Source organism: Temnothorax longispinosus, chromosome 1 (assembly GCF_030848805.1).
Source record: "Temnothorax longispinosus isolate EJ_2023e chromosome 1, Tlon_JGU_v1, whole genome shotgun sequence".
Classification (NCBI taxonomy): domain Eukaryota; kingdom Metazoa; phylum Arthropoda; class Insecta; order Hymenoptera; family Formicidae; genus Temnothorax; species Temnothorax longispinosus.
The window spans coordinates 16,307,610-16,329,087 of NC_092358.1; the positions used below are offsets into that span (position 1 = coordinate 16,307,610).

Below are 21,478 nucleotides of genomic sequence, written 5' to 3' on the forward strand. Positions count from 1 at the left end.
GGCCGCGTCCGCCTACCGAACAGACCGCCGGCCGAACGATTTGGAACTCGTTCATCATTATGCCGAACCTCAGAAGTGCTCAACTACTCGGGGTAGATTTTTGGGCGAAGCTCGGTCACAACATCCCCGCGCCGGACGCCGCGAGCCCCCACGACCGAACTCCCGCCACCGCGATGACCGAGGGTATCGCCCCGCGGACCCCAGACGAAGAGGAGAGGTTCCGAGAGTTTCTCGCGGACTTCCCCTCTTCAACCAAATAACCGGACCGACCGACAAAGCCGCCCACCATATACGCGTAAAAGAAAATATCGAACCCATCAAGCAACGATATCGACCGCGAAACCCGGCCATGCAGGCCATCATTAACGCCGAAGTCGAGAAGATGGAGAGAGAGGGGGTGATCGAACGGTCTAACAGCGCCTGGAGTTCCCCGGTCGTCGTAGTACGAAAAAAAGACGGGAGCCACCGGTTCTGTATAGACTTCCGCCGGGTGAACGACGCGACCGAGACGGACGCTTACCCTCTCCCCCAAATCACCGCGACGCTCGACAAGTTACGAGGGGCGAAATACCTGACCACGCTCGACCTCAAAAACGGGTACTGGCAGGTATCTCTTACCCCGGCGAGCCGACCGATCACCGCGTTCACCGCGTTCACCGTACCCGGGAAGGGGCTCTTCCACTTCCGCGTCATGCCGTTCGGCCTGCATTCAGCCCCCGCGACGTTCCAGCGGTTACTAGATACCGTACTCGGACCGGAACTCGAGCCACATGTATTCGTTTATCTCGACGATATAATTATAATCACGAAAACGTTCGAGGAACATCTCCACATATTGCGCGAAGTTTTCCGCCGCCTCCGCGCCGCGAACTTACGGCTCAACCCCTTCCAAATGCAAATTCTGCGTGGACCGCCTGCAATACCTCGGGCACATAGTCGACCGCGAGGGGATCCGTACCGATCCAGAGAAGGTCCGAGCAGTCGCCCAGTGGCCTCGGCCGCAGACAGTCAAACAAGTACGGCAATTCCTAGGAGTAGCGTCGTGGTACCGGCGATTCATTCAAGATTTCGCGACCGTCGCCGCGCCACTCACTGCTCTCACGCGAAAACACGCCCGGTGGAGCTAGGTAGAGGAGGAAGACACCGCGTTCGAGAAACTAAAAGACACCCTGACATCCGATTTTTCGCGGCGGTTTGTCCTGCAGACCGACGCCAGCACGATCGGCCTCGGGGCCGCGCTCACACAGAACTTTCCAGAGGGAGAGAGAGTTATCGCGTACGCGAGCCGCACGCTGAATCAGGCCGAACGAAACTATAGCGCGACCGAGCTTGAATGCCTAGCGGTGATCTGGGGTATCCGGCGTCAGCCACGATTACAAATTGTTGCCGAGAGGTAATTATGTCTTAATTTATCTTAATTGCACTGTATAGTGAAGAAAAATATATAATAATTAATGTCGAAAACTAAATGTTAATATTATTTTTTACTTGCAGGTCTGTGTGTTCTGGGCAGATATATAGTGTAAAGCTTGATGGCCCAGGACGCACAGTTGAAATCAATGAAGCAAAAATTGGAAAGCGTAAATACAATCGTGGCCGACTTGTAAAAGGTAATTGGATTTTTGGAGGATACGAGCGAGATTCGAAAAAGGTCTTCATTGTTCCAGTCAAGGATCGAACAGAAGAGACACTCCTGGCATGCATCAAGGAATGGATTCTGCCAGGAACCACGATCGTGTCAGATTATTGGAAGTCTTACAATTGCTTAAGCAATGAAGCAATGAACCATTCCTACAATTTTGTCGATCCTGAGAGTGGTAAAAAATGTTAAATATATATATAGATAGCTCATTATATTATTAATGTTGCACTGTGTGACCGAACGGAGAGATAGAGATCATCAATCACATGCGCTTCGTCGCAATATACCTCGTAGGTAAACTTTATCACTCAAATCGCCACTCGATTTTAATCTATCTAAACCGAGAAAGATAACCTTTTACGCCGATTTCTGACCTTGTTTTTGACCTCGATAATTTCCCTTTCTGCTTTCTGTTTTAGGTTTTCATCGCCGGGACTTCTGGATCGTCGCTAGACCTCGCATCTACGGACCGTCTTCGGGAACTGCAGCTGTGCATCGCTGGACTCTCGCCCCTCTGGACCTTCGCTGGACCGCCTCAAGGATCGCTCGTCGCCTCGCGTGGATTCCGACAGGTAAGTATTTTCGGGAATAGGTAAGTCTTTCACGCGTCTTCGGACTTTAATGAAGGAATCTTTGAATAATCGTAGATTAATTTCAACAAAAGGTATTTTATTCTTCCCTTTATGTTTCAGGTACAACGATCAAGATTTCCCCGTGTTCGTATCAATTATCGCTCGCAACTTTGCGTTTCGTTACAATAGTTTGCGAGTATTTATTCGATTAACGGTTGATTGGTATTTGTAAGACGCCTCGCGTATTATAGTAATAATCACGCGTTGTTATAGACGTACGCTACGGACTATCGCGCCGCACGCGGGTATGTCCTCTGGTTCGGTTAAGAGAATCTCGGCGTATGTCAGAAGGACCGTACGACCGCACTCGTCGAGATCTCCCAGCGGACCACAGCGGACTTCCCGATGCTCGGTTCTCGCTCATGGTATAAATACAAGGGTATGCTCATTCCGTGGACACCCACTGCGCAGTCAAAGTGTGACGGTACGTCACACTCGGCTAGAATCTGATTGGACCATAATTAAATATGGCCCTGGTGCTTGTCGTTTAGATCCGGAGAAACGTGATTGTGGACATTAAGTATGCAATGTCCTGTTCCGTGAAAGGTTGTGGCAATTATTATCGAAAAACAAAATTGCTTGACGGAAACAGCATAAAATATTTTTCGTTTCCGAAAGATTTTACGATCGCAGCTAAGTGGCTTGCAGCATGCGGAAAACAAAACGTTAACCTTAACGTTAACATTAAAAAAAGTAAGATTTTATATTTCTTGTAAATGTACAAATATAATGAAGTAAACTGCATATAATTTTGTATTTAGGTATGATATGTTCCCAACACTTCGATGCATCATGCTTTGTACAGCCGTCGAAAAAAAAGTCCCTTTTCTATGCTCAAAAAAGACTGACAAAATTGAGACCAGATGCAATTCCTACGTTGCGTTTAATGTGTGACGCGCCGCAAATGGAAGCTGTTCGTTATAATAAAAGATCATTGCCATTAATTGATACGTCCGATATGTCAGAATTAATATGCAATGACACATCAACTTCGAAATCAACACGCAATGACACATCAACTTCGGAATCAACATGCAACGATACAGTGCTATTTGCCACATTTGGCGATGATATACCTGTGTCAAAAGAAATCCAGTCGATCCACAATACTATAACAGCGTTACCATCTACATCAAAGGATGTAACTGCTCTCTTGAAGAAACTGTGAATTACAAACTAATATTTAGAAATTTTTCAGGTCATTATATGAAAGAATAATGTTGGTTTTTATTGTTTACTTTCAGTAATAGTGTTGAAGAGCAATTAGCAGCAACACAAAAGAAGTTGCTTATGTACAAAGAGAAAGAGAAGAAAGGCGACGAAAATGCGGAAACAAAAATATACCAGATACTCGGAAAAATATTTACTTCGGGGCAAATACGGATGTTACTAAACCCGTCTAAGAAACGTATATCATGGTCTCCAGAAGATATAGCAAGTGCTATATCGTTACGATCTGTCAGTCCGAAGACATATCGCTATTTAAGGAATGTTTTGCAGATACCGCTCCCTGGTCCATCAACGCTCAGAAGGTGGGCAAGTTCTATCAAAGCAGAAACAGGTGTTATATCGTGTGTGCTCGACTGCATGAAACAGAAAGGGAAATGCTTAAAAGACTCTAAAAAACTGGTAGTAGTAACATTCGATGAGGTCTATTTATCTAATAAAATTGCTATAGATCGCAAATGTGAGCAAGTCGTTGGACCTCACAAGACGTGTCAATGTATCATGGTACGAAGCTTGTTTTCCAATTATATCTTATAATTTAAACTGAAAATCATATATAATCATATATGAACTTATATAGTCATATAAGATTATATATGATCAGATCAGATATTGCATCTCAAAGTATCCGATAGATGGCATTCGATGGGATCTGTTTCTCGTATTTAAAATTTGACCAACAGTGTTATAAGAATGGTATCAAAAGACACGACACTGTCTCGCGCTATGAAGCGGCACAATTTTTGTATCAGTTGTATCGTGGAGTCCACATTTATAATAAAGTGGCACACTTAAAAAATAACTTTTGAAAATATATAACAATGTTCTGAAACTTACTTAAGGTTGTATGACCCCTTAGAAGAAAAAATGCCAAATTCTTCAAACTTTGTCAGGTGATGAGTATTATAATAATAAAGCATTGTGCCAAGTTTGAACAAGTTTGCGAGGCCCGTTTAAAAGTTATAACAATTTGAATTTAACGTGGGCTCTTATGGGAATTCATCAAGTTTCACTGTTTTTTTAACTTTATTTGAGAAATTAATATCAAAGAAAATATGGCATCCTTTTAAAACTTTGCAGAAATATTAATAAACATCTTACAAACAAATTAGAACCAAAAAAATTATGACTTCAAGGATATTTTCTGAAATATTGAATAAAAACCAAACAAAGAACAGTCTCGCTTGGTCTCACTGAACTCGTAAGTACAGAGCTCCGGCAACAGCGCACTATGACGTCACATTAGAACCTCTCTCTCCGTCACTCTTCGTAAAGGATAACAAATACTACAGAGGTCCGTTACTTTTTCCAATAGAGCCTCCTGTGTATCGAAAGTGTGCTCTGAGCACGTGTAATATACAGACGCATCGTTTGAGGTTAGTTTTTGCTTGCGCTACGAAAATGCCAAAAGTAAAACGTTACATGTGGAAAGGAAAAGTTGTCACTGAAAAAGTGTACAATCAACGGTTAGCACAGACAAATACTGGGAAACGTAATTTGAAGACACGAGTCGAAACCGTACACCAGATGATTGTAACAATTCCATGGCACATGTAACGTTTTACTTTTGGCATTTTCGTAGCGCAAGCGAAAACTAACCTCAAACGTTGCGTCTGTATATTACACGTGCTCAGAGCACACACTTCGCGTTCACGCAGCTGATGTCGAGTGAGATCAATGCTACTAACTTACAGAAAATGCGACGTTGTCGCGATCAAAATACTTTTTTATGAGAGCTATTGTATTTAATTTATTAATAAATGACGTAAATAAATAACGTAATATAATTTCATTAGTATTTTTAAACAGTAATTACTATGTTTTGTTACTTTTTAAAGATTTTCACACTTTCAGATTTTCGTTTGTGTCAGTTGCAAGTCAGGTACAGTCTTTCTAAAAATCATTAAAAGTGAAAGTTTGCATACGAGAAAATATGCATAAAAATGTCTCTATAGCTCTTAAAAACACAGGCAACCGTTATTTTAATAAAATATTAATATAAATATTACTTTCCAGTAAAGAATATCTTCTTAAATATATGTTAATTAGCTTTATGTTACGTTTCTTAAACTTTTGGCAGAGATCTTACGGGTCATACAACCTTAAATATATATGTCCAGATCGAACTGTGTCAGTTCGTATCTGATCATACCTGATCATATCTGATCAGATATTAACATATACAATAATACCAGATCATATATCCTCAGATCTGGCCAATTTCCATATCTAACCATATATGGCCAATCATATATGATTATATATGATCATATATGAATATTTTTTCCCGGGTTGGAAGCAGCCAGTGTATTACAACTTTGATAAACCTATGTCTAAGAGCACGCTTTTGCACGTTATTTCGGAAATGTATAATATAGGCTATACGGTTATTGCTGTGACGAGTGATATGGGTTCGGGTAATATGGGATTGTGGTCATAAATGGGAATAGGAATTGCACCTAAAAAATGTTACTTTCAGCATCCTGTTTGTATTGAACTCAAAGTTTTTGTATTTGCAGATATGCCCCATCTCGGACTTCGGATAAGGACTTCAACGTTAACGGAGTAATTTTAAGTAAAAAAAGTTTAGAACGGTTGTTAGCTATTAATATTAAGGATTTGAAAGTGGCGTACAAAATATCTCAGTACCATTTAGACCTGCAAGGTACTGAGCGACAAAAAGTACTCCCAGCTGTGCAGCTACTGTCTGCTACTACCGCTGCTTCATTACGATGGTGTGGACAAAAAGGTTTTCTCGAAAATGTAGAGTGGGTGGAAACAGCACGTATGATCAAATTGTTGAATGACTGGTTTGATATATTCAACTCAAAATCGATGTACGGCAACCATTCAGGAAAAAATGCATATGGCAAGAACTTAGAGGAACAAAATGCAATACTTCACGAAATGACGTCTTTCATGTACAAACTAAGAGTAGGAAATCACAAAAGTTTAATGTTATTTCAGAAAGGGTTTATCGTGAGCAGTAATTCTTTAGAACAATTATTACCGTATTTAATTGAGAAGTATTCCACGGCTAATATTGAATATGTCATAACAAATCGGTTAAACCAAGATGTATTAGAAAATTTCTTTTCTTTTATAAGATCGAATGGTGGTGGTGCGAATGATCAACCAACAGCCTTAGATTTTAAGTATAGAGTAAAACGCTATATATTAGGAAAATTTTCTACGACTATTTTCTGCAAAAATACAAATGTCACAGAAAGCGAACGAAATGTATCCTGTTTAATATCTCCGCTTAACGATGATAATTGTGAAGAGTATATTTTAAGTAATATGTTAGCGCCGTACACAAACGAAAACGAAACAACCGATCTTCATATCAAAGAAGAATTCTTAACAAAAAATGAAATTAATAATAATAAGGAAAATCGCGTTCCATGCTTCAATTCAGCAACATATATTCCTACTTTAGAAGAAGAACAAATACTAAAATCATTAGATGAAATAGAAATTGTCGACAATATTGAGGATCAAGGTTTATTATATATAACTGGCTATGTAGCATATAGATTCAAAAGTAAACACGATACACTAGGTATTAAAACATGCGAGCTACCAATTGTCAATGATCTAGATTGGTTACAATTTATTTCCCGAGGGAAATGCATGTACCCATCGCCTGATCTTTTAAAAGCTGCACATATTATGAACACAGAATTCTCCAAGTATCACGGTTCAAAGCTTAGTAAAGACAAATTCATCTTCAAGAAACTTACGGATAAAATAGAAATTGCATTAAAACCTATCGAACTGCCGGGAGAGGTCTTGCTATGTCTTGTTAGGACAAGAACCTACATTAGGGTACGCGAAATTAATCGAACCATTGCTGTACAAAATAGATTTAAGAATAAGAAAAAGAAGTTAATCAAATTTACGAATAATAAATCTTTTTCGTAGCATCTTTATACATGTTGTTATTATTATTGTTGTCTTTAATCCCTATAAAGTGATATGAGGAGGAAAGCTGTCAAACAAAGTAAAAAAAATATTAACATTTTTATATATTTGTTTTGTAAACTTTTCTATATTTATTAAGTTTATAATGTTTATTTATATTATATTTTATTACAGGGTATTTATTAATTCATAAACTATTACTTTACAACAGATTTTTTCTCTGCAAACTTGAAATTAAAATAATATATCTGACGAGAATGCCGCTAACATAAGCTGTTTGGAAACAGCAGTTTTAAATTTACCGCTTATCTGTGACGTCACACTTCGACAATTCTGATTGGTCGCGTGCGCAAGAGCATACCCTTGTATTTATACCATGTTCTCGCTGAGCCTCCCGGCCGGTCGGGCTTGCTCCCCACTCCTCGTTCGGCACGCCCATTCATGCACCTGCTGTATGGTGGGCCTATTGTCCGCTCGTCAATTCTGACCATAGAGATATAAGAATAGAGTGCGCAAGCGAGCTGAAAAGGCGATAGAGGAATAGAAAGAGAACGCTGCATATGGGCCCCTGCTGTCTTTGTCTATGCGCGCATGTGCAGTGATGTGCAGGTCATGAAAGATTGTACCTCGGTATTCTCGATGTTTTATCTCGTTCTATCTCTATGTCGTTTTTAGCTAACCTTCTTCTTATTTAAGCAAAAACATTTTAAAATGACAAAGAAATGCTTGATATGTAAAACAGAAGCATCTCCTAATTCCAATTGTAGTTTTCACACGTAAGTACATATTAATATCTCTAACCTCAAAATTTAATTAATTTTCAGTGGACAATAGCAAAACTGTATACTTTTATAAATATTTAATAATGTGCATTTGATATTATATTATTTGTAGTAAAATTTTTATTTTTTTATTTTTTTATATTTTATTTCTTTAAATAATAAGACTGATTTAAAAGATTTAATTTTTGTGTTAAAAGAATTTAATCTTTGTGTTTAAAAAATTTAATTTTTGTGTTAAATAATAAAAGACTGAATAGAATTCTATTCTATTCTATGATTAACATTGTATAAACAACATGTAATAAATTTTGTTTTATTATTATATATATTGAGTATATTTATATACAATTCCATATTCAATTCCATATTCAAAAAAAAGTAATATTTTATGGTAATACTATGTACTTTGCTGTAATAATTTGGTAATTTTGGGAATTATTATTTAAGGACATATTTTCAAAGGGATTCAAGAGGTTAGAACATAAATGCGTTATTATAGGTTATATCTCTACATGCGTTATAGACACTGAGCAGCGCAAAGACGCATGCGTGCATAGATAAAGACAGCAGGGGCCCATATGCAGCGTTCTCTTTCTATTCCTATATCGCAGTCTCTTACGTGCGAGCATATGACTCGCGCACTCTATTCTTATATCTCTATGATTCTGACGCTCGCTTTCACTTTTTGCTTCCGTGTTCCATGCTAATCGCTCACACCTGTTCGCGGACAATACATTCAATAGGAACATTCCTCAGTTTTTTGGTGTTTTTGACATTCGAATTCGCGCAAAGTCACGTACGCCAGAATCAACAAGATTATATTTTCGCACGACATTCCTTCGAGAATATTCTCGATACGCCGCTCGCGTCTCTTCTCCGCGGATCGTCGATTCGCCTTCGCACATGAGGTTTCGTTTCCAATTTATGATTGTCAAGTTACACTAATCGTTATAAACCATGTCAAGTCTCTGGGATGACAATTTCGTCCCGGAAACGGAACTTCACGTTCACATTATCGAAGCGTCTCGACATTAACATTTTACGGCGTCGCTCGCACCATTGGGTCGATCCCGGTCGCAGATGCTCGACCCATGGTTCGCGTTCTCGCACTTCCGTTGGTCGATTTTTTTTAGATCACATTGTATACCTTATTGGTACTCGTCTTATGTATACCGGGTCCGCATTTTCCCGGTATCACCGATGGTTCGCGTTTTTTGCGATCCGCACGTGTAGGTTATTCCGTGAACACCCGATACATGTTTTTTCATCTGCGTGACGCCTCCTATGCTGTCGTTTCTCGCGCCTTCCCCGTGGTTCGCGATTTTGCGTACCGCGCTTATTATTTTGCCGCGAGTCACCCGGTATGCGTCACTTGGCATCGTCTTACTCAACCCGTGTCCGAATTCTTACATATCGGCCGTGGTTCGCGTTTTCGCGATCCGCGCACGCTCTCTCGTTGCGAGTCACCCGGTATATGTCGCTCGACTTGTCTTGCCCTTTCGCTATCCGCTTTGTCACGTATCCACCGTGGTTCTCATTTTCGCGATCCACGTCCCGATGGTTTGCGATTTCGATACTCGCGCGTCGTTATTCGCGTTTCTCGGTTTTTCTGGTCTATTCGCGATCTCAAAGTCACGTTCCCGTTATTAATTGATCGTTACGATTATTGGTTCGTCGATATATATCGGTAACCACGTACTTTATCGCCGTTACTTTACTTCGCGATCTTGTGCACCGCGCCTTATCTTTCTCTTCACCGTCGCCTAAGGCACGTTTGACACTGTCATTTCGTCGCAAACTCGGATTCGCGTAATTTGTTTCGGGAAATAAAACATTGCGAGGACAATAATGTACCTTTTTATTATGTTACGTCAATGATATCTTTTAACCATGATCGTCGCTTATCAAACGAATGCTGGATTTCTTTAATCCTGAATCTCGTGAAACAAAATTTTCAAATTTATTTTCATAAATCACTCGTGAAATTAATCCATATTTTTTTTACTTTTTATAGTGGTAATCGCACGCAACTTACATATCGATGTCACTAATTTTTTGCACCAATGAAATTAAACGCATTTGGCTCTTGGCCTGAGGATAAGAAGGAAAAGGAAAATGAACCAAATAAAAATTACAAAATAAAATATCGCAAAATTAACTAATCGACTCTAGTCGCGGTTTACACGAGAAACCTATTCTTTTTCTTAAACACTTATTTACTAATGTCTTTTTATTTACAGGTGTCGTCGCTCGACAACTACGCGTCGCTGCCTGCCGCGCCAGGTCTATCGGACCCGATTTCATCGTCGTCACGCTGCGCTGCCTCTCCTTGGGCTGCTTCTCCGACGGCTTCCTCGGCCGGATCAGCGGCTTCGTCAGCACCAGCTGCTCCGTGATGCGTGGCCCTCGTTTCACCGTTGCCGGCGCCTAGTCGATTGCAGCATACGGCTGCACACTGTTTTCCAATACATTTTTTCAATTTACAGGTGCACACACTCAACATATAGAGCGCGTTTGGAGAGAGGTTCGGGCAAATATTCCAAGATACGGAATTAAATCCGAGCACTTTCTTGGATATTTGTCCTAATATCTTTTCAAACGCGCCTATAAATGTCTGGAACGTATCGAAGCCTTTTTCGAGATCATCGCGGAAATGTATCCTCCAATGTCCACTACCGAAGACCAGCCAGTATATATCATCCAATCCAAGTATAGCACCTTAAAAACATGTTTATCGCACTTTTTGGAGACACGTTTTTTATGTATATTTTTTATGTAATATTGTCTTCTACATCGATATGTTAATGTATCTTTATTAATGTTTATATCGTTATCGCACTGACTACACTTAATTGTATTTGCTAATACTCCATGCTGAATTAAAAAATCTATTAATTCTATTTTATTAGAATAATAAATCACTTAAATATTACTTACAATTATAAAGCAGGGCATACACACGTGTGTGTACCCGCTTTAACAAAAATCATTAAACAGTTAAATACTTTTAAAGCGTGTCACTAACCTACATAGGTTAGTTGACGCGCTTTAAACACTTAAATACTTTTAAAGCGCGTCAACTGACCTATGTAGGTTAGTGACGCGCTTTAAATAGTTAAATACAAAATATCTGCATTTTAATAAAAATCACAACTTCAAAATAATACATTTAATTTTAATTACTTATTGGATTCATATTGATATAACATTTCTCTATGGAAAACGCTGTAACTGTACACACGGCTGCGTCGCATTTGTCCCATGTGCTACAAAGAATAAAAAACAATATACTTTGCTATAGTTATCAATAAATATTGAAAGAATTACCTCATGATTTAAATATCGAAATCTATACTCAATATTGCGCTTTTTCTCAGCTGTGTATATTTAAAGTTGGCGCAGTTTTGCATGCGCGTGCCACTGAGCATGCGCATATGGCCACAGGGCATGTTTGTAGTCGCTACAGCTCGTCGGTATGACAGGAATTATAACCTGATTTCTGTCAACTTTAACGATTAATATTTCGCGTCGCGGGGCAGAGCGACACTTTTTTCTGCCAGATTCTTTCGTTTCGTGCAAAAACGCGTCGAATAAGCCTAATTTTATCGATTTCTGTGCTGAGGTAGCTAAACTGAAGAATTACCTTATTTCGAACTCGGTGTTCAGGACAAACTTTGGCTTTAACTGTACATATTGAACAATTGTGTATAAGAGGGCATCAAGCCGTAACAAGATATTCGTGTTAGGTTCTTTAATCAAGTAAGTAATTTACAGACGTTTCGGCCAATATCGGGCCATCCTCAGTGTGGGAAAAAGAAATTAGCGGAGACAAGATAATGTTGCGCAGGGTTATTTAATAACAGACGTCGGATACTGTGGTTAAAATACGTGTAATTATAAAAGGCTGAATACAATAGGCAGTGTGTCTTTTACTAAAAGATGAACATAACGAAAGAATGCTTTGAACAGAAAGACGTTATACACACTGCAACATAACATATATAGGACAGGGTAGAGTACACAGATAATGAGAGAGAGTCTAGTACAACGGCGGTATAGCGCTGCCACCACGCAATCTTTTCCCTGAGTACGTTTACACCGAATAACACGAAGTGAATAGAACGAGCAAATGGAACGAATAAGGTTCGAGTAAAGTACACGTGAAATGGTATATAGTATCTTGCTACTAACATTTATTAGGTCTGTTCTGTGAGCATGAAGCAGAGTATGTATGCATATCGTCATACATAACCTGCTTGCTGGATTCTGTCTACTTATATTTAAAATTTTAAAGCGTACGGAATATAAAAGTAAACAAAAATGAATACGAGAGAAATTGAAAGAAAAACGTATTTATTTACTACATTATATGGATTTATAAAAATCCAACAAGATTTTCGGAGAAAACAATTATGGAGAGGGTCCCAATTGCCTACAAATCAATTGCCTACAGTGTCGTTTGCCAACATCTCATTTGCCGACAATTCGTTTGCGCACAAAAATTATTGCCTACAAGTCGATTGCCTACAAGCACTATTGTGCACAATTAAAAAATTAAGAGACGAATGGACGTTTGCACACAAGATACTATTGCACACAAGCCGCATTGCACACATAATATTATTGCCTACAGATCGATTGCCTACAAGCACTATTGCGTACAATTAAAAAATTAAGAGAAAAATGGACGTTTGCACACAAGATACTATTGCACACAAGCCGCATTGCACACATAATATTATTGCCTACACATCGATTGTCTACAAGCTCTATTGCGCACAATTAAAAAATTAAGAGAAGAATGGACGTTTGCACACAAGATACTATTGCACACAAGCAACATTGCACACATAATATTATTGCCCACAGATCGATTGCCTACAAGCTCTATTGCGCACAAATAAAAAATTAGGAGACGAATGCACACACGACACTATTACGCACAAGCAACATTGCACACATGAGGTCCGGTTTCTATTGCTGAATTGGCTACACTAGTTCAGAGGGCTGTACTTCTGAATGAACCGCCCTTCCGATTGAGACAGGGTTTTGCAGGTGATTTTGTCACGATATCTAGAGATTATTTATCGATGTCCTATCTTCGGGTTTTTTAAATAGTTTTTTAGATTTTAGCCTGACAATCGTAAACAAAGTGTGCGGCGCTCTACCTCAGGTACGAGGTATTTGTGCAAGCAATGCAGCCGGAAAACATAATCCGTGTGCCGGTGGCTTTATAGCATTTTCGACTGGGTCGGGTTTTCAAGCCAACTCGAGTTGAGTTATGACGTCACAAGCTCTACTTCTAGGTTCTAATTAGACGATTTCAGCATGTGACGTAATAACCCAACTCTGGTTATTTTATCTGATACTTACAACGAGCGTTAAGCAGGGCACACTCACTTTTTGTAGAACGTAACAGTAAGGTTTCGACCAATCGCGTTGCTGCTCGATTCGGCCGTCTATAACCGTAGAAGTAAGAATTGAGCAACGCAATTGGTCAAAACTTTACTGTTACTGTTACGAAAAGTGGGTGTGCCTTGCTTTGGAGCTACCGCAAAAGACTCGTCACGTAGCGTAACGTAACGTGACTTTATGTTTTTATCCTCCCCCGAAAGCACGGGGGGGAGTGTGTGTGCGTGAACCTCGGTTCGCGTGGAAAGTGTAAGCGTGAACTATTTCGGGACTACCGCACCTCCCCCGAAAGCACGGGGGGGGGGGTGTGCGTGAACCTCGGTTCGCGTGGAAAGTGTATGCGTGAACTATTTCGGGACTACCGCACCTCCCCCGAAAGCACGGGGGGGGGTGTGCGTGAACCTCGGTTCGCGTGGAAATGTATGCGTGAACTATTTCGGGACTACCGCACCTCCCCCGAAAGCACGGGGGGGGGGGTGTGCGTGAACCTCGGTTCGCGTGGAAAGTGTATGCGTGAACTATTTCGGGACTACCGCACCTCCCCCGAAAGCACGGGGGGGGTGTGCGTGAACCTCGGTTCGCGTGGAAAGTGTATGCGTGAACTATTTCGGTACTACCGCACCTCCCCCGAAAGCACGGGGGGGGTGTGCGTGAACCTCGGTTCGCGTGGAAAGTGTATGCGTGAACTATTTCGGGACTACCGCACCTCCCCCGAAAGCACGGGGGGGGGTGTGCGTGAACCTCGGTTCGCGTGGAAAGTGTATGCGTGAACTATTTCGGGACTACCGCACCTCCCCCGAAAGCACGGGGGGGGTGTGCGTGAACCTCGGTTCGCGTGGAAAGTGTATGCGTGAACTATTTCGGGACTACCGCACCTCCCCCGAAAGCACGGGGGGGGTGTGCGTGAACCTCGGTTCGCGTGGAAAGTGTATGCGTGAACTATTTCGGGACTACCGCACCTCCCCCGAAAGCACGGGGGGGTGTGCGTGAACCTCGGTTCGCGTGGAAAGTATAATATATTACAAAGCATATTATTTATGTATTCTGCTGTAAGTATATAATAAAAACATTAAATCATTAAATACAAACAGTATATATTCAATTTATAACATCCTGTAGAATTACGAAGATTTTCTTATATTTTTTTTATCTAAAAAAATGGCTTTATCATAGGAGTCGCCAAAATTCCTTTTAAGGGCTTTCATTTTAACCCAAAACGAAGCTTTTCACAAAGTTTCATCGAAATCGGAGGGGGGCCGTTTTCGGAAGTCTACCCGCTTTATTTCTAACAGGACATCGATAAATAATCTCTAGATATCGTGACAAAATCACCTGCAAAACTCTGTCTCAATCGGAAGGGCGGAAAACTATTTTAAAAACCCGAAGATAGGACATCGATAAATAATCTCTAGATATCGTGACAAAATCACCTGCAAAACTCTGTCTCAATCGGAAGGGCGGTTCATTCAGAAGTACAGCCCTCTGAACTAGTGTAGCCCGTTCAACAATAGAAACCGGACCTCATGTGTGCAATGTTGCTTGTGCGCAATAGTGTCGTGTGTGCATTCGTCTCCTAATTTTTTATTTGTGCGCAATAGAGCTTGTAGGCAATCGATCTGTGGGCAATAATATTATGTGTGCAATGTTGCTTGTGTGCAATAGTATCTTGTGTGCAAACGTCCATTCTTCTCTTAATTTTTTAATTGTGCGCAATAGAGCTTGTAGGCAATCGATGTGTAGGCAATAATATTATGTGTGCAATGCGGCTTGTGTGCAATAGTATCTTGTGTGCAAACGTCCATTCTTCTCTTAATTTTTTAATTGTGCGCAATAGTGCTTGTAGGCAATCGATCTGTAGGCAATAATATTATGTGTGCAATGCGGCTTGTGTGCAATAGTATCTTGTGTGCAAACGTCCATTCGTCTCTTAATTTTTTAATTGTGCGCAATAGTGCTTGTAGGCAATCGACTTGTAGGCAATAATTTTTGTGCGCAAACGAATTGTCGGCAAATGAGATGTTGGCAAACGACACTGTAGGCAATCGATTTGTAGGCAATTGGGACCCCCCCCAATTATGACAACTGTTTTCCCGTAGACGACGTGCATTACAGGCAAAGCTTCAGAGATTATGTCTTCAGCAAAGAAGAGATCTGTTAATAAGGTGGGAACAAATTAATGATATAAAGCCCATAAACCTAATTATGGAAGGTATACGATGTCGAAGAATTTGGCAACTTGAAAGAAGTCCGGATTTTTGGAAGAACATCATAAATATTCACTATACTCCAAAGGAATGGATAGAAAGTTTTCGCATGTCTAAAGCTAGTTTTTTAGAATTATGTGATCAACTCAGAGATGAATTAAAACCTAAACCACCATTTTTAAAGCCAAGAGAACCTATATCTGTAGAAAAACAAGTAGCTGTTGCCTTATATAAATTAGCGTCTACTGCAGAATACAGAGTTATTGGAAATACAATGGGCATACACAAGTCATCAGTAAAGAAGTGTTTATATAGAGTAGTGAAAGCTATCAATAAAATAATGCTTCACAATTATATATACATGCCGGATCAAAATGAAGCCAAATTTATAAGTAAAAATTTTGAAAATAAGTCTTTTATTCCACAAATTATCGGTAGTATCGATGGAACTCATATTCAAATTATTCCACCAAAAGAAGGACGTAGAGATTTTGTAAACAGGAAAGGTTGGCCTTCGTATAATATGCTTGCTGTTGTTGATCATAATGGAAGGTAATTTCTTTATATTGTACACAATCCATTAACACCTGTTCTGTTTTACATTTAAATTTCTAATTATAGATTTAGAAATATTGTAATAAAACATCCAGGAAGTTGTCATGATGCTGCTGTTTTTAAAGAGAGTAATTTATATAAAAATGCTGATACAATAATACCTAAGGTAAATATTGTGTAAAACAAACCCAGGCAACGCAAAGTCTAAAATCGGCACATAAGACGTCTTAAAGACATCTTCGTAAAATACTCTTTTAGATGGCTTTAAGACGTCTTTAGGACGTTTTATATCCCGATTTTAGACTATGTATTGTCTGGAAAAGTAAAAATTAGTCATGATGTTTATTTTATATTAAGATTATTTGCGCGCGCGCGTGCGTGTATGTGTGTGTGTGTGGTTTAAAATTTACTTTATAAATTTTCAGAATACTTATAACATAAGTGGAATGGAAATACCATTTATGATTGTGGCTGATCCTGCTTACCCATTATTATCATGGCTTCTGAAAGGATTTTCTGGTTCACTGTCAGCAGAAGAAGAATCTTTCAATGTATATTTAAATTCTGCTCGAGTATCTGTAGAAATGGCATTTGGTCGATTAAAAGCTAGATGGAGAATATTACACAAAATTAACTGCGATTTTACTTTTGCACCAGAAATTATTGCAACCTGTTGTGTATTACATAATTTTGTTGAAAAAAGGAAAGATAGATTTTTTACACAATGGTTACAAGAAGTTGAACAACTAGAACTTGTAATACCACAACCAAGACCTACGACTAATACGGAAAAAGATTCTATGGATGGTACAAATGTACGGAATCATATAAAACGATACTTATCAGAGAATTTTCCATTAAGAAAAGCGTTAATACGACCATAAAAAAGTATTCCACATTCAAATCATTGCAATTTACCATAATTATAATAGTAATTATAATGGAATTATATAGATTCAAAAAAATACGCTTTATCTTTTAAGGTATATATTATATTTAAGGTATACTAAATGTAATGGAGTTTTGTAACTAATAAATCAAATATTTAAAATATTGTTTGATAGAAATTATATTTCAACATTAATATAATCAGTTTAATTATATATCAGTCTTATACTGTTAAACATGTCAACCTTTAGTTATATCTATTCTGCAAAAAAAAAACAAGCTGTAACAAAATAAAATTATAAAATAAAAGTATATTGCCATACATAGTAACTATCATAATATTAGAAATATAATACTGTATTCGAGTATCTTCAAAAAAATATTGCAACCTTTTGCAAACAAATACTTTTGTAAAATAATACATCATAATGTAGGAAGAACATGTAGAAAAAAATTAACATATATAAAACGTTAGAACAAAAATAAAATATTAATATAATATTATAAATAATTTCTTTGGCATTTGGCAATGAGTATAGTTTGAACTAAAGCTGTTTGGATGAATTCTCTTCTGGAGTAGTAGTTTCTGTTTGCGGCTTTATATTTTCTTTCCCTTTTTGATTTACTATCTTGAAAGATGTAGAAAGACCAGCATTATTCATCTAAAAAACTTATATATCTTATATTTTGTTAATTAAATGTCATTTAATAAAGTAATTTTATTAATACTTACAAAAATTAATTTCAAAGATGTATAATTATTTTGAGGAAATACAGGAATCTGAGGCCTTAATGTACTTTGCAAAAATGTTTGTATAATTAAATTAGTTTGCTCCCGTTGAAAGTCACGTTCTTTTTCCATTTCTTTTTGTTCCCATTCCCTTTGTTTTTCCATCTCATGTTGAATAAATTCTTTTTGTAGTTTATCTTGTTGCTCTATCGTTGAGTTTAGCATACTTTGTTGTAATTCCAACCATTTCTCAGTATAATTTTCCAAAGTAGCTTTGTAACTTTTTCTTCCTATGTAAAGTATATATATTGCGTCTATTATAGATGAAATGTATTAACCTATTCAAAAACCAAATTAGAAATTTATTTTTACCACATTGTGTTGTCTTTTTTCTTTTTTTTACTGTTGATTCTTCATCTCCCTCAATATTAACTTCAATTACTTCTGAAGTATCAACAGCATCATTATCTTGTACATCTTCTGTTGTGTTGTCAACTAAAATAAAAAAATTATTGTGATTATAACATTTTTTAAAATTAAGTTTATATTAATATTAAATTTTAATAAACTTGAATATATTGTTTAATTTACCATTATCATTATCATTATCATTATTATTCGAAGCAGCAGTATCAATTCCTGAAGATGAACTTGCTTCCGCACTTGGTCTACAGCCATATAATAATTCCATTTCATTATAAAATGGACAACGTGTTTTTGCAGCACCACTTATATTATTATCTCTTTTGCATTTAAAATATGCAAGTTTTAAATTTTTTAATTTTAACTTCATCTGCTCTGCTGTTTTATTATAACCTCTTGATGTCATTTCAGGAACAAGCAATCGAAAAATTTCAACGTGCCTGTGTCTTTTTTCATCCATTATTGACAAAATTTGCTTTTCAATACACAATTCCAAAAATGTGCGAGTTTATATAATATTATATAATTGTACAATAATAAGTTACTCAGATACAGAACACATTAGATGTGTGCAACTGTTCATTTACTAGAGGTTATGTAAGACCGTGAAGAAAACCTAAATCGACTATTATTTTAGTACTCTAGTGTTTACAGCGCTACATATGTACTTAGATGTGCGTACTATTTTGGTTCGATACGTCTTCTTGATGCGTATCGTATCAGCTAAAACGCCGTCGTTTACACCATCGTATTAAGCTAATTTAGTACGAATATAATACTTGGTACGCGTATCAAGTGATCGGTGTAAACTAGGCCCCTAGCAAGCGTGGCGTGCCTGTGCGAACATAGAGGCGCTCCAAGGCGCTAGAGCGCCATATTCAATACTCCCACTCGCTGAAATGTTCGCCATGTATACCCCACCCAGTGAACACATTTCATAACGGCAATATAACATGGAAGTTACATGTAATATCACAATGTTATTCTTGTGATATATAAGGGCTACATAACATGGAAGAAACATGCAATTTAACATTTTTTATATGCAGGTAATATAACTGTTATACATTTTTTTTTGGCGTTACAGTTATGTAACAAAAATTGTGTAATTGTTACGTAACACGCTTGGATCAATGTTAGTATAACTAGTAATATTCTGGTAATATTAATGGGGTGTAACGGAATAATATATACAATATAAGACTGTTGATTTGCTTACTGCTCACGTTTGTCTATGTGCCCGGGCTCTTAAACCCTGCATCGTTTTATTTTGCTAGAGCTAATAATGATCTGCGCTTTTCATCATAAATTTTTCATTGTTTTTAAATATATATTTTTTCAATATTTTGTTTGAAAGGTTTAATATTGTGCAGAGGCCTTTTAATTTGCCTTAAAGCAAAAATTGTAATTTACAAAATACATAATTTATAATTAATAATTATTAATAATTTACAAGATATTTATAATTTATATGATCAATTTATATAATTATTCATCCATATCGGTAAATAACGTAATTAATCATCATGATGCATATTACAATTACATGTACCAATTTAGTAGAATGCATTTACGTACTGCTTCTATGTACATATAATAGATATAATGTCAATATTAAAAATTTGCAGCTATATACTTTTTTTAAACTTAATTTGTTTCTTAAGATGATTTTTGAAAAATTATATATTTGCGCTGGTTGTGACATATGTAGACTATATATAACACTTACATCAAATTAAGAAGTAGCCTAACACGTAAGGCAGTTGGCTCACAATCCAGAGGTCCCGAGTTCGAATCCCACCAAGGTAAGTGTTTTTTGAATACGAGAAAATATTTATAATCATAGACTGCATCTTAAGAAACAAATTTAGTTATAAAATGGTTATAAAATCTCAAAAAAAATAATTTTTTTTACGCTCATTATTACAGCTAGTATAACAGTTGGTGTAACTGTTACGTAATAGTTAAATAACACGTTATGTAACATGTTATATTGCTGAGTCGGAAATTGTAACTTACATGTAAGTTACATGTAACACTCTGGTTGATATAACCTGTTATATTCGGTTACATTGCCGTTGCATTGCTACTATATTACTGTGTTCACTGGGCAAGTAGCTTCCGATTAGCCTCGAAAAGGTTCCTCGTTTGCGGCTTCGTAAATATGTCTGCAAGTTGTCCACTGCTGCTTACATGCTTGATCTCGATTATTCCGCTTTCGACTAACTCACGGGTATAATGGAATTTTATGTCAATGTGTTTAGTTCTACGATGAAGTATCGGATTTGTAATGAGTTTTTCGGCTGCTGCATTGTCGCAAAATAACGTAGTTAGTTTATCTTGATTGCAACCAATTTCCTTTAGTAGCCTTCTAACCCATACAATCTCTTTTCCTGCGTCATGTACCGCTACGTACTCCGCATCGGTTGTCGATGTCGCGACGACACCTTGTTTTCGTGAGAACCAAGTAACTGGTCTACCGTTGAGCAAGAGCACAACACCGCTCATACTTCTTCGCGTGTCGACACAATTCGCCCAATCTGCATCTGAATATGCGACCAGCTCATTTGATCTGTCGCATCCATACGTGATTCCGAAGTCCGTTGTGCCTGCTAGATACCTCAAGGCACGCTTGCCAGCGTTCCAATGCTCTTCAGTTGGCGATTAGAGAAATTTTGAGAGAGTCGCCACTATATATGCCAGGTCTGGTCGTGTCACAACTGCTAAATACATTAACGACCCAACGAGCTGTCTATATGGCACATTTCTGGAATCTTCATTGATGTTTGTCTTCAAGATAGTGCTTGCATCTGCCGGAGTAGCTGTCGGATTACAGCTTGTCATTCCAAACTTCTCGAGTATGGCTTTTGCATATGCTGTTTGTACCAACCGTATGGTTTTCTCTTCTCGATTACGTATAATTTCGACGCCAAGATAAAACGTCGCATCAGAGCTTGTTATCTCGAATTGTTGTTGCATCGCTTTCAATAACTTGACGATTTTCCGTTTTGATTTGCCAAATACGAGGCCATCATCGACATATAATGCGACCAACAGTT

At 38.0% G+C, this 21,478-nt stretch overlaps 1 protein-coding gene, 1 long non-coding RNA gene and 1 pseudogene across 2 annotated transcripts in view; 1 reads left to right on the plus strand and 2 right to left on the minus strand.

The window, feature by feature from the left end:
• Window positions 1-21,478, minus strand: part of LOC139812008 (uncharacterized) — a 259,939-nt gene that overhangs the window by 130,912 nt on the left and 107,549 nt on the right. The window lies entirely within an intron of this gene.
• LOC139816643 (uncharacterized) lies at window positions 14,047-17,425 on the plus strand. Its single transcript, XM_071784292.1, has 3 exons — window positions 14,047-16,375; window positions 16,445-16,544; window positions 16,804-17,425. The coding sequence occupies exons 1-3, from the start codon at window positions 15,822-15,824 to the stop codon at window positions 17,260-17,262; spliced, it is 1,113 nt and encodes a 370-aa protein (XP_071640393.1). The 5' UTR covers window positions 14,047-15,821; the 3' UTR covers window positions 17,263-17,425.
• LOC139814088 (uncharacterized) lies at window positions 17,757-18,921 on the minus strand (annotated as a pseudogene).

Excerpts from the sequence above, each read along its gene's own strand:
- LOC139816643 (XM_071784292.1), top strand. The coding sequence starts at position 15,822 with ATGGAAGGTATACGATGTCGAAGAATTTGGCAACTTGAAAGAAGTCCG. Across the intron at positions 16,376-16,444 it reads GTTGTTGATCATAATGGAAG|ATTTAGAAATATTGTAATAA; the intron begins GTAATTTCTTTA and ends TTCTAATTATAG. Across the intron at positions 16,545-16,803 it reads CTGATACAATAATACCTAAG|AATACTTATAACATAAGTGG; the intron begins GTAAATATTGTG and ends ATAAATTTTCAG.